We start from the raw sequence: 10,639 nt of genomic DNA, 5'->3' as shown, positions 1-10,639 counted from the left end.
TCAAAACATTACTATGAGCCCGTCTTACCTAATTAACGTGCCACCAGCCGCCTGTGGATGACGGCTATTAGAAAACACAAATGTGGTAATACATTTTATAAAACATTTAAAGTATTTCTTGATGACAATTAGGACGCTTATCATAATTACTAAATGAATACAATCTTTTTTATGAGCCCTAACCAAATGTAATTTCAACATTTTATGGGAGAGAAAGCCAGAACTGAACAAAGCACTAATGGCTAATTCTTCACACCTGGCATAAATGCTGTGACAAGGGCCTTACCTATAATTGGAGATTTGAGTGAATTCAGTCAGAGTTTCAAGAGGGGGGTATTTTGGAGTGTGTGATATATTCAGAAAAGTGTTTTTTACGCTACTCATATCAACTCTATAGACATAACGAGAATGTCTCTACAATTCCAAACTCGAAGCAGGTTTCTTGAGCTCCATCTTTCAAACAGCCTTAATGACTGGGATATGGATGAAGAGATCAAGCTGACCACAACAACTGACCAATTTTACCAAGGTAAGAAAAACACCTGTGTGCAATTTACACTCAGAAGGGGATTAATGATGTCATGCTACCCTGAAAAGTTGTGGTGTAACACTTAGTTTTTTTTGTCTGTCTATTACTCCTGTCTGTCTATTACTTAATTAGCAGAAGACAAACGGAATGATCAGTATCTGGTTCAGTGGCAGTATGCAAGAATATCGAGAAGAAAGGACGACCTCTCTTTTCAAAACTATCAGCAATCAGGTGAGGGTAACATGCCTAATAGAGACGTTACTTAACTTTAGTCTTAGCCCCATTTTAATGTTTCATGTATGTGTTTTGGTGCTTCAATGCTATCTTAAAATGTACTTGCATTTCAGACTCTCCAATACAGCCAAATCTGTGGTTGATGGTCAACCCCAACCTAGCCTGCCCAATTAAGTATCCCAAAAAAGTAACCAAGGCACCAGTACCCAAGCCCACAGTCACCCATGTCAAACCCAAGTCTATCCCAAATGTGCTTCCAGTTTCACCTACTGAGGACACCTGCTTGGCCGACTCTCTACATGACGCGTCCTCCAGTGAGTACATGGTAGGTAAACTCTGATCAGGAGAGCGCACTTATAGTGCAAAAAGATATGTATTTAGTCCATGGATTTCAAACAAGATTATCAGTGCAATATGTATAAGCATTTAAGAGTACATTGGACATATTGCACTCAATTGATCTCTTGCTTCAATAACTACATCTTGTGACATATTTTTCATAGCTTACAGATGAGGATGACGCCTCTTCGTTAGATGTCCCCATTTGTCGGAAAGTCAAAACTGCCCGCAAGGCAAAGGCCCCTAAGGGTGGACCACGAAAGCTTAGTCTGGCCCAAAGCAAGCGCCTCCAGCGGGTCCTTCAAGACAGCAACAACCTGAAGAGCGGCGCCTGGCTGCGTCCCCCTGTCAACTACTGCATCTTAATCGCCATGGCTATTGGCAGCAGCCGCACTGGCAGCCTCAATGTCCAGCAGATCTATAACTTCACAAGGTAAGACCTACTGACCACAGAAGCATCATGTGCTTTTGAACTGATGGGTGGAGATTACCAGACCAGTAACACACTACAGTTACTATTTTGTTGAAGCTGGAGAAACTATACCGATTCCCAAATCGACCCCTAAGTACTTGTGAAGAGCTGAGAGGATTTGACAGATGTACAGTAAGAATGTAATGGAGCCACCTTGTCCTCTGATAGCCTAAGGGTGGAAGTTTCACCATATTGCTTATATCAATAACATCCTCTCAGTGCTTCACAAGTGAATACAGAAGAGTTTAGGGATCTGTTTGTTATTGTGCCATCTTTAACATTTCCATCTGTCATTGTTGGGACACCTTGAGGTCGCAGTCCTTTGAACGTGTAATGGAGGATGATTTTGTGTGAAATTCTCACGGCTCCCTCTCCCAGAGAGCACTTTCCATTCTTCCAGACAGCCCCTGACGGCTGGAAGAACACTATCCGCCACAACCTGTGTTTCAGCAACAGCTTTCGTAAGACCCCCCAGCAGGTGTGCAGCGAGGGGAAGAGGAAGTCCTGTCTGTGGCACCTGACTCTGGAAGGGCGCCGGAGGCTGAGGGATGAAATCCACACCCTTACCGGGGACTCGTACAAAGTGTTGAAGCGAAGCATGAATAATCCTGGTGAGTTTCAGATGGCATAGTCATAGAATTACACATGGAGCCATTGAATTCAATTATAGGACCTCCATGTGCAGAGCTGTCTTATTAGGGGGTGACAGAGGACATTGTTTTCTTGCTATTTACATATGTAGGGCTGTATTTGATTAATATTGGATGTCGATGACCCAATCATGTCCACCATTGTACATACCAGTAATTTTTTATACTAATGTATGGGCCAGACTTTGGGCCAGGCTTTCAAATGAGGCTAAGGAAGTGGTTGAACAGGAGGATTTTTCATACTGAGCTGGAAATACTGTCAGGTACAGCTTGCCACACCAATGTAACTGACAAATGTTTTTTTTCTTATTTGACAGATATGATTCAAACTTTGTTCTCGCTATGATCTGTGCCTTAGTGGTTACCCCAAACTGAGGTGGGACCTTGCGACATTGGCTGTGATGCAAGGGGCATCGATGGCTGTTGATAATGGATAAGTGAACAGCTGCACTTCAATTATGTTTTCCTTAGACTGTATATTTTTTGGGTATGTTATGGATTTTGGGGGTGTGCTAATGTTTTTCAGACATTTGTGTGTGTATGAATATCACTAACTGTACTTTCGGATTTGTTTTGAAAATAAAAATGCATCAAGTAACACCACTTGTTTATCTACTATCATCTGTTGGCTGATAGATATTAATAATAAATATAATTGTTTTGCATGTATAAAGATGAATAGTAAAAAAACGAATCTACAATAGATGGGTTGGTTGTTTAGCAACGCAATCTACATGTGCGCAACTATGGGTCAAAACGGATGGGGTTTGCTTAGATTGCTGCTTGTTAGCCATATTAGCATTGACATGAAACCATCTGAAATTAAGCATTTATGATTCCCCAAATGGTAGATTCATGTCATTGTTGGTAGCTATCTAGCCATCCAGAATCATAATTAGAAGGGATCCAGCTTGTCAGAACATACTTTTTTTGTAGCTGGTTTAAAGCCAATTAATACTTGATTTGGAGGCTCTGTGCGGCGGGTGTGATGCAGGGTAGACAACCCTGGTCCTGGAGTGCTGCAGGCACTTTGTCTTTGATTTAACCAACCTGGGAGACCAGGTGTGTTGACTTTGGTCAATCACTGAACTGCTTAATTACCTCAGTCAGGTGTGGTGTCTAGTTGGAAGAATAATCCTGCAGCACTCCAGGAACAGGGTTGCCTGCTGCAGAGGCTAAATAGAGCTCTGTACTGCATTGCATGGCGCCTCCCAAATGTAACAATGTGGAGGGCTCCATATAGCTCCGCATGTGACATGATTGGTTGACAGGTGGTACATCCTGTATAAACTCACTTCCTTGACAACAAATATGGAGTACTTTGACGAATGGCTATCAGAACAAGTTCACAAATGTAAAACATTTTTCAGACACATTACTTTGAACTCCTGGAAAGAGATCAGGGAGGTAATGGGATAGATGGGGTGAAGAAGACACTGGATCGGTGCACATTAAACATTGGATATTTGTCAAATCCATCAATTGATTAATGTAACAGGCCCACAATGTGGTTACTAAAATTTGATTTGGCTGTATTTGCTGCATAACATTTAGAAGCTGTCCCTTTTCAGGTTTAGAAAAAGTGACTGCTAATGCTTACTCCCGTTTGTATAAGCTGGTAGCATAGCTAGCATGCAGAAATTGGTGGTGGTAGTTAATGGTAATGCAGTTTATTGATGACATGAACATTTTGTTGGGGGCAATGGGGAGATTCGGGATGGAGATGCAGCTGGGAAAACGGTATTGTCTTGGCTGAGCTATGTCAAGAACCTGGAAACGGACTCCAACATCTCAGAAGAGGTAAGGTCTTGTCTTCTTGTATATTGCCAGTTGCTTGTAATTCGCTGGATGAATAAAGATTAGCCCTGAATCACTACGTGTGGTGCGGTGCAGACCAATTTATTGGACGCGTATGACAGCAAGAAGCATGAATGCTGAGGCTGCATCACAGTAAATGCTGTACGGCCACTGCAGATGTCAGATTGACCATCCAGAGCAAAGGATAACTTACTCAGCAGGTTAGGAGAATTAGGTTAACTAAAATGCACAAAAAAAATCTACTTTGAGGAAAATGTTGACAAAAGCTGGATCCCATCTAGTCCAGACCACGGACTTCTACCCCACTCAGTGTTGGCATGTTTGCGGTTTTCCTGATAAGTTGGGCAACTTTGAAACGATATCACAGGTGAACATTTATTAGTTGCAGGTTTTTGGGCTATTTCTAAGTTGCCCAGCGGCCGCCATAGCATTTATTTAAAAAAATTAACATCCCTTTTTCAGGACCCTGTCTTCGTAAAAATCCAAATATCTTCACAGATCTTCATTGTAAAGGGTTTAAGCACCGTTTCCCATGCTTGTTCAATGAACCATAAACAATTAATGAACATGCACCTGTGGAACGGACGTTAAGACACTAACAGCTTACAGACAGTAGGCAATTAAGGTCACAGTTATGAAAACTTAGTACACCAAAGAAGCCTTTCTACTGACTGAAAAACACCAGAAGAAAGATGCCCAGGGTCCCTGCTCATCTGCGTGAACGTGCCTTAGGCATTCGGCAAGGAGGCATGAGAACTGCAAATGTAGCCAGGGCAATAAATTGCAATGTCCATACCGTGAGACGCCTAAGACAGTGCTACAGGGAGACAGGACGGACAGCTGATCGTCCTCGCAGTGGCAGACCACGTGTAACACCTGCACAGGATTGGTACATCCGAACATCATGGCAACAACTGCCCGAGTTACACCAGGAACGCACAATCCCTCCATCAGTGCTCAGACTGTCCGCAATAAGCTGAGAGAGGCTCGACTGAGGGCTTTTAGGCCTGTTGTAAGGCAGGTCCTCACCAGACATCACCGACAACGTCGTCGTCGCCTATGGGCACAAACCCACCGTCATTGGACCAGACCGGACTGGCAAAAAGCACTCTTCATTGACGGGTCGCGGTTTTGTCTCACCATTCGCATTTATCGTCGAAGGAATGAGCGTTACACTGAGGCCTGTACTCTGGAGCAGGGTCGATTTGGAGGTGGAGGGTCCGTCATGGTCTGGGGCGGTGTGTCACAGCATCATCGGACTGAGCTTGTTGTCATTGCAGGCAATCTCAGTGCTGTGCGTTACAGGGAAGACATCCTCCTCCCTCATGTGGTACCCTTCCTGCAGGCTCATTCTGACATGACATGCAGGTGCCTTGGTGGAAGAGTGGGGTAACGTCTCACAGCAAGAACAGGCAAATCTGGTGCAGTCCATGAGAAGATGCACACAGTACACATGCAGTACCAGTCAAAAGTTTGGACACACCTCATTTAAGGGTTTTTCTTAATTTTTTTATATAATAGTGAAGACATCAAAACTATGAAATAACACATATGGAATCATGTAGTAACCAAAAAAGTGTAAAACAAATCCAAATATTTTTGGTTCTTCAAAGTAGCCACCCTTTGCCTGTGACAGCTTTGCACACACTTGGCTTTCTCTCAACCAGCTTTACCTGGAATGGTTTTCCAACAGTCTTGAAGGAGTTCCCACATATGCTGAGAGAGAGAGAGAGCGTGGCATGCACTCATGTTGTGACAACTTTTTACCAGTTGTAGGTAGGCTATTTAGATTGTCATTATCGAGACATTTATTTCCAAACCTTTTTCCATAAAACGTATGAATACTCTAGAACTGATGTACATCAAGAAATAATGGAGACAAAGCACTGGAAAACGGCTTTGGGCGCACTAGAGCGCATTACATATATCTGTTCGGAGGTGGTTTAAACTGCATTCTAATGTTGACTGCTTAAAGAAATGGTATCAAACAAAGTGCTTTATGCATGCTCAGTTCTAGGGTCTCGGGGGCTGCCCGAGTAGACATTTTGAATGGAAGATATGGAACCCCCTCGCATGGTTCTTTTTATGGGGGAAAAGTCCTCAATGAAACTGAAGGCTAAATGTGGAGAACTATACATTTGCCTCTGTTGGTCATCAAGTAGCCTATTAATGTATATGCCATTGTAGACTACCATTTGATACAATAAATATGTTGAAAATACGATATCACTGGAGTCATTGCAAGTCAATTTGCCTATAGATTTGAGTCTGTAGCCTATGCCTATTGAAATGACAAGTCAATCTCGCAAATGGGACATTTATAACAGTTTGTAGTCTTAACAGCACAATTGCCAGAAAATAGTCGAACATTAGTTTTTTATGCGTTTCATGCTCAGAGATTGAGATCTTCTGTCCAACTTTCATCACTCAAACTCTCCTATCTGATTTATCTATGCACATGTGCAAAGGGTATTTATTTACAATTATACACCCGGTTCAAACTCTGTGCTGAATGGCTGAAAGCTGTGGTATATCAGACCATATACCACGGGTATGACAAAACAACTTTTTACTGTTCTAATTACGTTGGTAGCCAGTTTATAATAGCAATAAGGCACCCCGGGGGTTTGTGGTATATGGCCAATTATCTTTTCTCTTGTCACATTCATATTCCTTGGCTTGCAATTATTATTTTGAAGAAACCCGAATTTTGAATCTAACGTTGTTACAAGTTATAATATTCCTCAATTGGATCGATAACGTTATGGAAAAAGAGGTTAATGTATAGATATGGCAACTCTTCTCTTGCTGTGAAAAAATAAGTTGGTCAGGTTTTGAGTGGTCTAACGGCTACACATTTTTTTTGCCTGACCTGGCAACCCTGGTCCCACTGAAGTGTGAGCATTGTTTTCGTGACGTTGTCAGCTGACCCATCTGTAACATGGGGGACCTTTTATTTTGAAGTTCAATGACTACCTGAACCAGAAAGGATCCACAAAGGTCGATGACATTTTCAAAATAAGGTCCATGCTAGCATCTTGTGTACTCCATTGTACAAGAACAACAATGGCAGGGATTCAATCCGATCGCACTCATAGACAATGCGGTTTCAAAAGGCAATGTTACCGCGTTCGCGGAGATAGCATTCAAGGTAACCGCTGAAGATGTTGGCTCAATTGGAAATCACCTTTAAATGTGAAGCTCTCTATAGCACGTTTCGGATTGAATCCCGGCCAATGTTTTTGCCACTTAAATGTTTCCAAATAAAATAATGAACTGGACTACAGCCACACTCCTGTTTCTCTCACAGATGTAGTGCAATGTGGGGAGCGGCATTAGCCGTCAGTTGGAGCACAGCAGTACTGGTACGCTTTTTCCTCCACAGGGCAAATGCTTCGTTTCAGAGCGGGTAGTAACCCCCGAACCCAAAGATTAAGGCTGAGGATGAAACACAGGTGTGTCAGAATGTCAGACCTGATGTCTCATCTAATGAACTAAACCAAGTGGAAAGACAGACAAGTGGCCCAGGGTCACTGCTCGGGGATGGTTCACGAAGATCCACTGAGGTCTCTGACCACCCTACCTACACATTCTCCTCTCTGAGATCTGGTGAGTGTTCTCTGGGTAGTGGTGGTTGCACCTGCAGTCCTTTATATCCCCTGCACCCTGGGCAGATGTGGACGTGAGCACAGCCACGCGGAGCCAAAATGGCTTCCTGTACCAGTCTATGAGACAGAGGTGCCATAGGACTGCTGCTACTGTTGCCCATCCCACATATCATGCTGTTACTGAGGGTGCAAGTGGCTGTCCCGGGCCTCTGGAAGTGTCTGTAGTTATGTCCCTGGGCCTCGTAAACCACACAGTGACATACTGTCCTCGCACAGCTGGATCCCATGGAGAGCCCTCAGCATCTCTGTACACATGGAGAGCTAGGAGGGAACAGGAAAGGGAAAAACGATAAGTGTATCTTCGTCAGATTTTATTGAGCCAACTGAAGTACTATACACACATGTTTTTGAACAGAAGAGAAGGATTGATTTCAGTGCTTTAAAGACTTTTTCTTCCGCCTTGCATTCTTTGTGAGGTCTAGGTTCCAATTTGTTTAAAGTCACATGTAAAGTTACATTGTCAAGCTGGTGTGAAATCTTACATACTGAATAACAAACAAAGCCTTATAAATATGCTAGCTGTTAGGGAGCTATGTGCAGTCTCAGCCAGGCTGGTTTGTAATGAGGTTACTAAGGGGCCTAACTTTCACTTATGTTGAATTTTCACTTAGTCTCCCATTGACATCAATGCATGACTAAGGCCAGGATACAATCCAATGATTGTTATACAGCAGCACACTATAACAATCTTTTAAAGGTCATTTACGGTTGAGCAGCTTTTACCATGAATGCAATCTAACACCAGGGAAAATGGCTTTAAAAGATGCATTGTCGGCTGTATAGTGCGCTATTCCATAACGCCCTTGGATTGACATTTTGGGATTTGCTCCTAAGAGGGCTGCTGAGCTGGGAGAGCAGATATGGATAACCCCTCACCTCTGACCCCAGAGTGTGTTGCTGCACCAAGGCAAACTCCAACCCCACAATGAACACCGCTAGCAGTAGACCAGACAGCAGGACCCACCTATATTCTCCATGCTCAGCCCTACCCCAGAGAGAGAAAAATGTGATGTAAATGGTCTTATGGTGATAAACTTCCCTGATTAACACTCTTGACATTGATGTGACATGTACATCACTATTGATGTTGCATTGCTGTATAAAAAGTATAGATGTTAAATGTCATTATACAACGGGGGAGTCTAATCCTGAATGCCGATTGGTTAAAACCACATTCCAGCCGGTGTCTATTCCACAAGTTACCACAGGCGAAATCTATGATGTTAAAATGCCTATTTCCTCTGTTCCATCTGACTGCGCAATCCACTGTCTCATCAGCCCAGCCAGGCAAATTTTAAACTTGATCTACACTATATAAAGCATCTAGACGTTCTCACATTTCCTTAAGACTAACATTTAGTTTTCAACAACGGAGATTTGTATAAACCTTGCTGTCTGTCTCTCTGACATTTGCAACATTGTTTCAATATTCAAATTCGATCTCCTGCTGTCCCATAGTAATGAACGTGTCGGGACGACTGACGAGACCAACAGGCAGCGTTTCTAAGCAAGTCGAAATCATGAATCAGCTGGCATCATTTTTATGGATATTTACAAAGAAATGTCAATTGAAAAAAGGTAATTTGCAGTCTTTCCAGCTTCAGTTTGAAGTGATTGTGTTAGCTGTGTTGTTGGCTAGCTCCTCTGAACAACAACCATGTCCTAACAAGAGAGCACATTTTCTATGCCAGGCAAATTCGCGCCTTATTAGCTCATTGTTATGGAGGTATCCAAATAAATGTCACTAAACAGCTTAAACAAATGAAATGCGGCTACTTTGCTGTTAGTCACGTCAAACAGTGCAGCCAGAATAAGTTAACTGTAGTTGGCTAGCTAGAAAACAAGGTATAAGAACGTTGCCAGCCAGCATGGCAATGGAACATTTAGAACGAATGACTCGTGTCCATAGATACAGAACAAAAAGACTGAATCATGTCTCTGGCACCCAAACCGATAGAATGACCAGCCAGCTTGGGTAGATAAACCTTGGGTAGTAACCCCAGATTTGTGTCGGGACTATATCTTGTGTAAGGATGAAATAGTATGAATACATTAATCAAAATAACGTTTTTAATTAAAAAAGGTCAATCATTATTTGAATATGTTGTTCTGAACAACCCAGGTCTTAGGTAAAATATATAGTGAAAACAATAGTGGTCCTTCCGGGATCCCATACAGACGAAACACCTGTTGGAACATGCACGCGGACATTTCCATGGCATTAGGTAGATGCGGAAGGGGGATGAGTCGGCACATCTTGGAGAACCAGTCCACTACAACTAAAATAGTAGTGAAGCCCGAAGAGTCTGGCAGATCAGTGAGGAAATCCATGGCGATGTGGGACCATGGTCTACGTGGTGTAGGTAAAGGCTTAAGCTTACCGGCATGTAGTTGACGAGGGCTCTTTGCCCATGCACAGACGGGATAGGAAAGAATGTAATTTCAGACGTCTGCTGTTAGGGATGACCACCAGAACTTGCGTGTCAGTAGCTCCATGGTCTGGGTGATCCCGGGATGGGCAGAACTCAGCGAGGTATGGCACCACTGCATTAGTTGAGGTGTGATGGACGCCGGAACGTAGGTCTTGCCTGCAGAGGTGTTGGGAGGTGCTGGGTCGTGGCGTAGGAAATCTTGGACGGCTGATTAGATTTCCCACCCTATGGGTCCCACGACACAAGACAGAGGCAGGATGGACTCGGGAGCTGGGTTAGAGGAAGGGGAGTCAAATAGATGGGATAATGAATCAGCCTTCACATTTTTATTGCCAGGCAGATGGGTGAAGTTGACTGAATCGGGTGATGACGAGTGCCCAGCGAGCATGTCTGGGGTTGAGGCTCTTAAGTACTCCAAATTGCGGTGGTTGGTAAGGACAAGGAATGGGTGATGAGCTCCCTCTAACCAGTGGCGGCACTCTTCGATAGCCAGCTTA

General features: G+C 43.3%; 1 protein-coding gene across 1 annotated transcript; it reads left to right on the top strand.

The window, feature by feature from the left end:
• The first annotated feature begins 408 nt into the window (after positions 1-408).
• Positions 409-2,205, top strand: foxr1 (forkhead box R1). Its single transcript, XM_038988490.1, has 5 exons — positions 409-529; positions 665-766; positions 877-1,088; positions 1,267-1,535; positions 1,953-2,205. Exons 1-5 carry the CDS (start codon positions 409-411, stop codon positions 2,203-2,205), a joined length of 957 nt encoding a protein of 318 aa, XP_038844418.1.
• The last annotated feature ends 8,434 nt before the right edge of the window (positions 2,206-10,639 follow it).

This window comes from Salvelinus namaycush, chromosome 3 (genome assembly GCF_016432855.1).
Source record: "Salvelinus namaycush isolate Seneca chromosome 3, SaNama_1.0, whole genome shotgun sequence".
Taxonomy (NCBI): Eukaryota; Metazoa; Chordata; class Actinopteri; order Salmoniformes; family Salmonidae; genus Salvelinus; species Salvelinus namaycush.
This window is presented reverse-complemented; position numbering and strand designations above follow the sequence as displayed.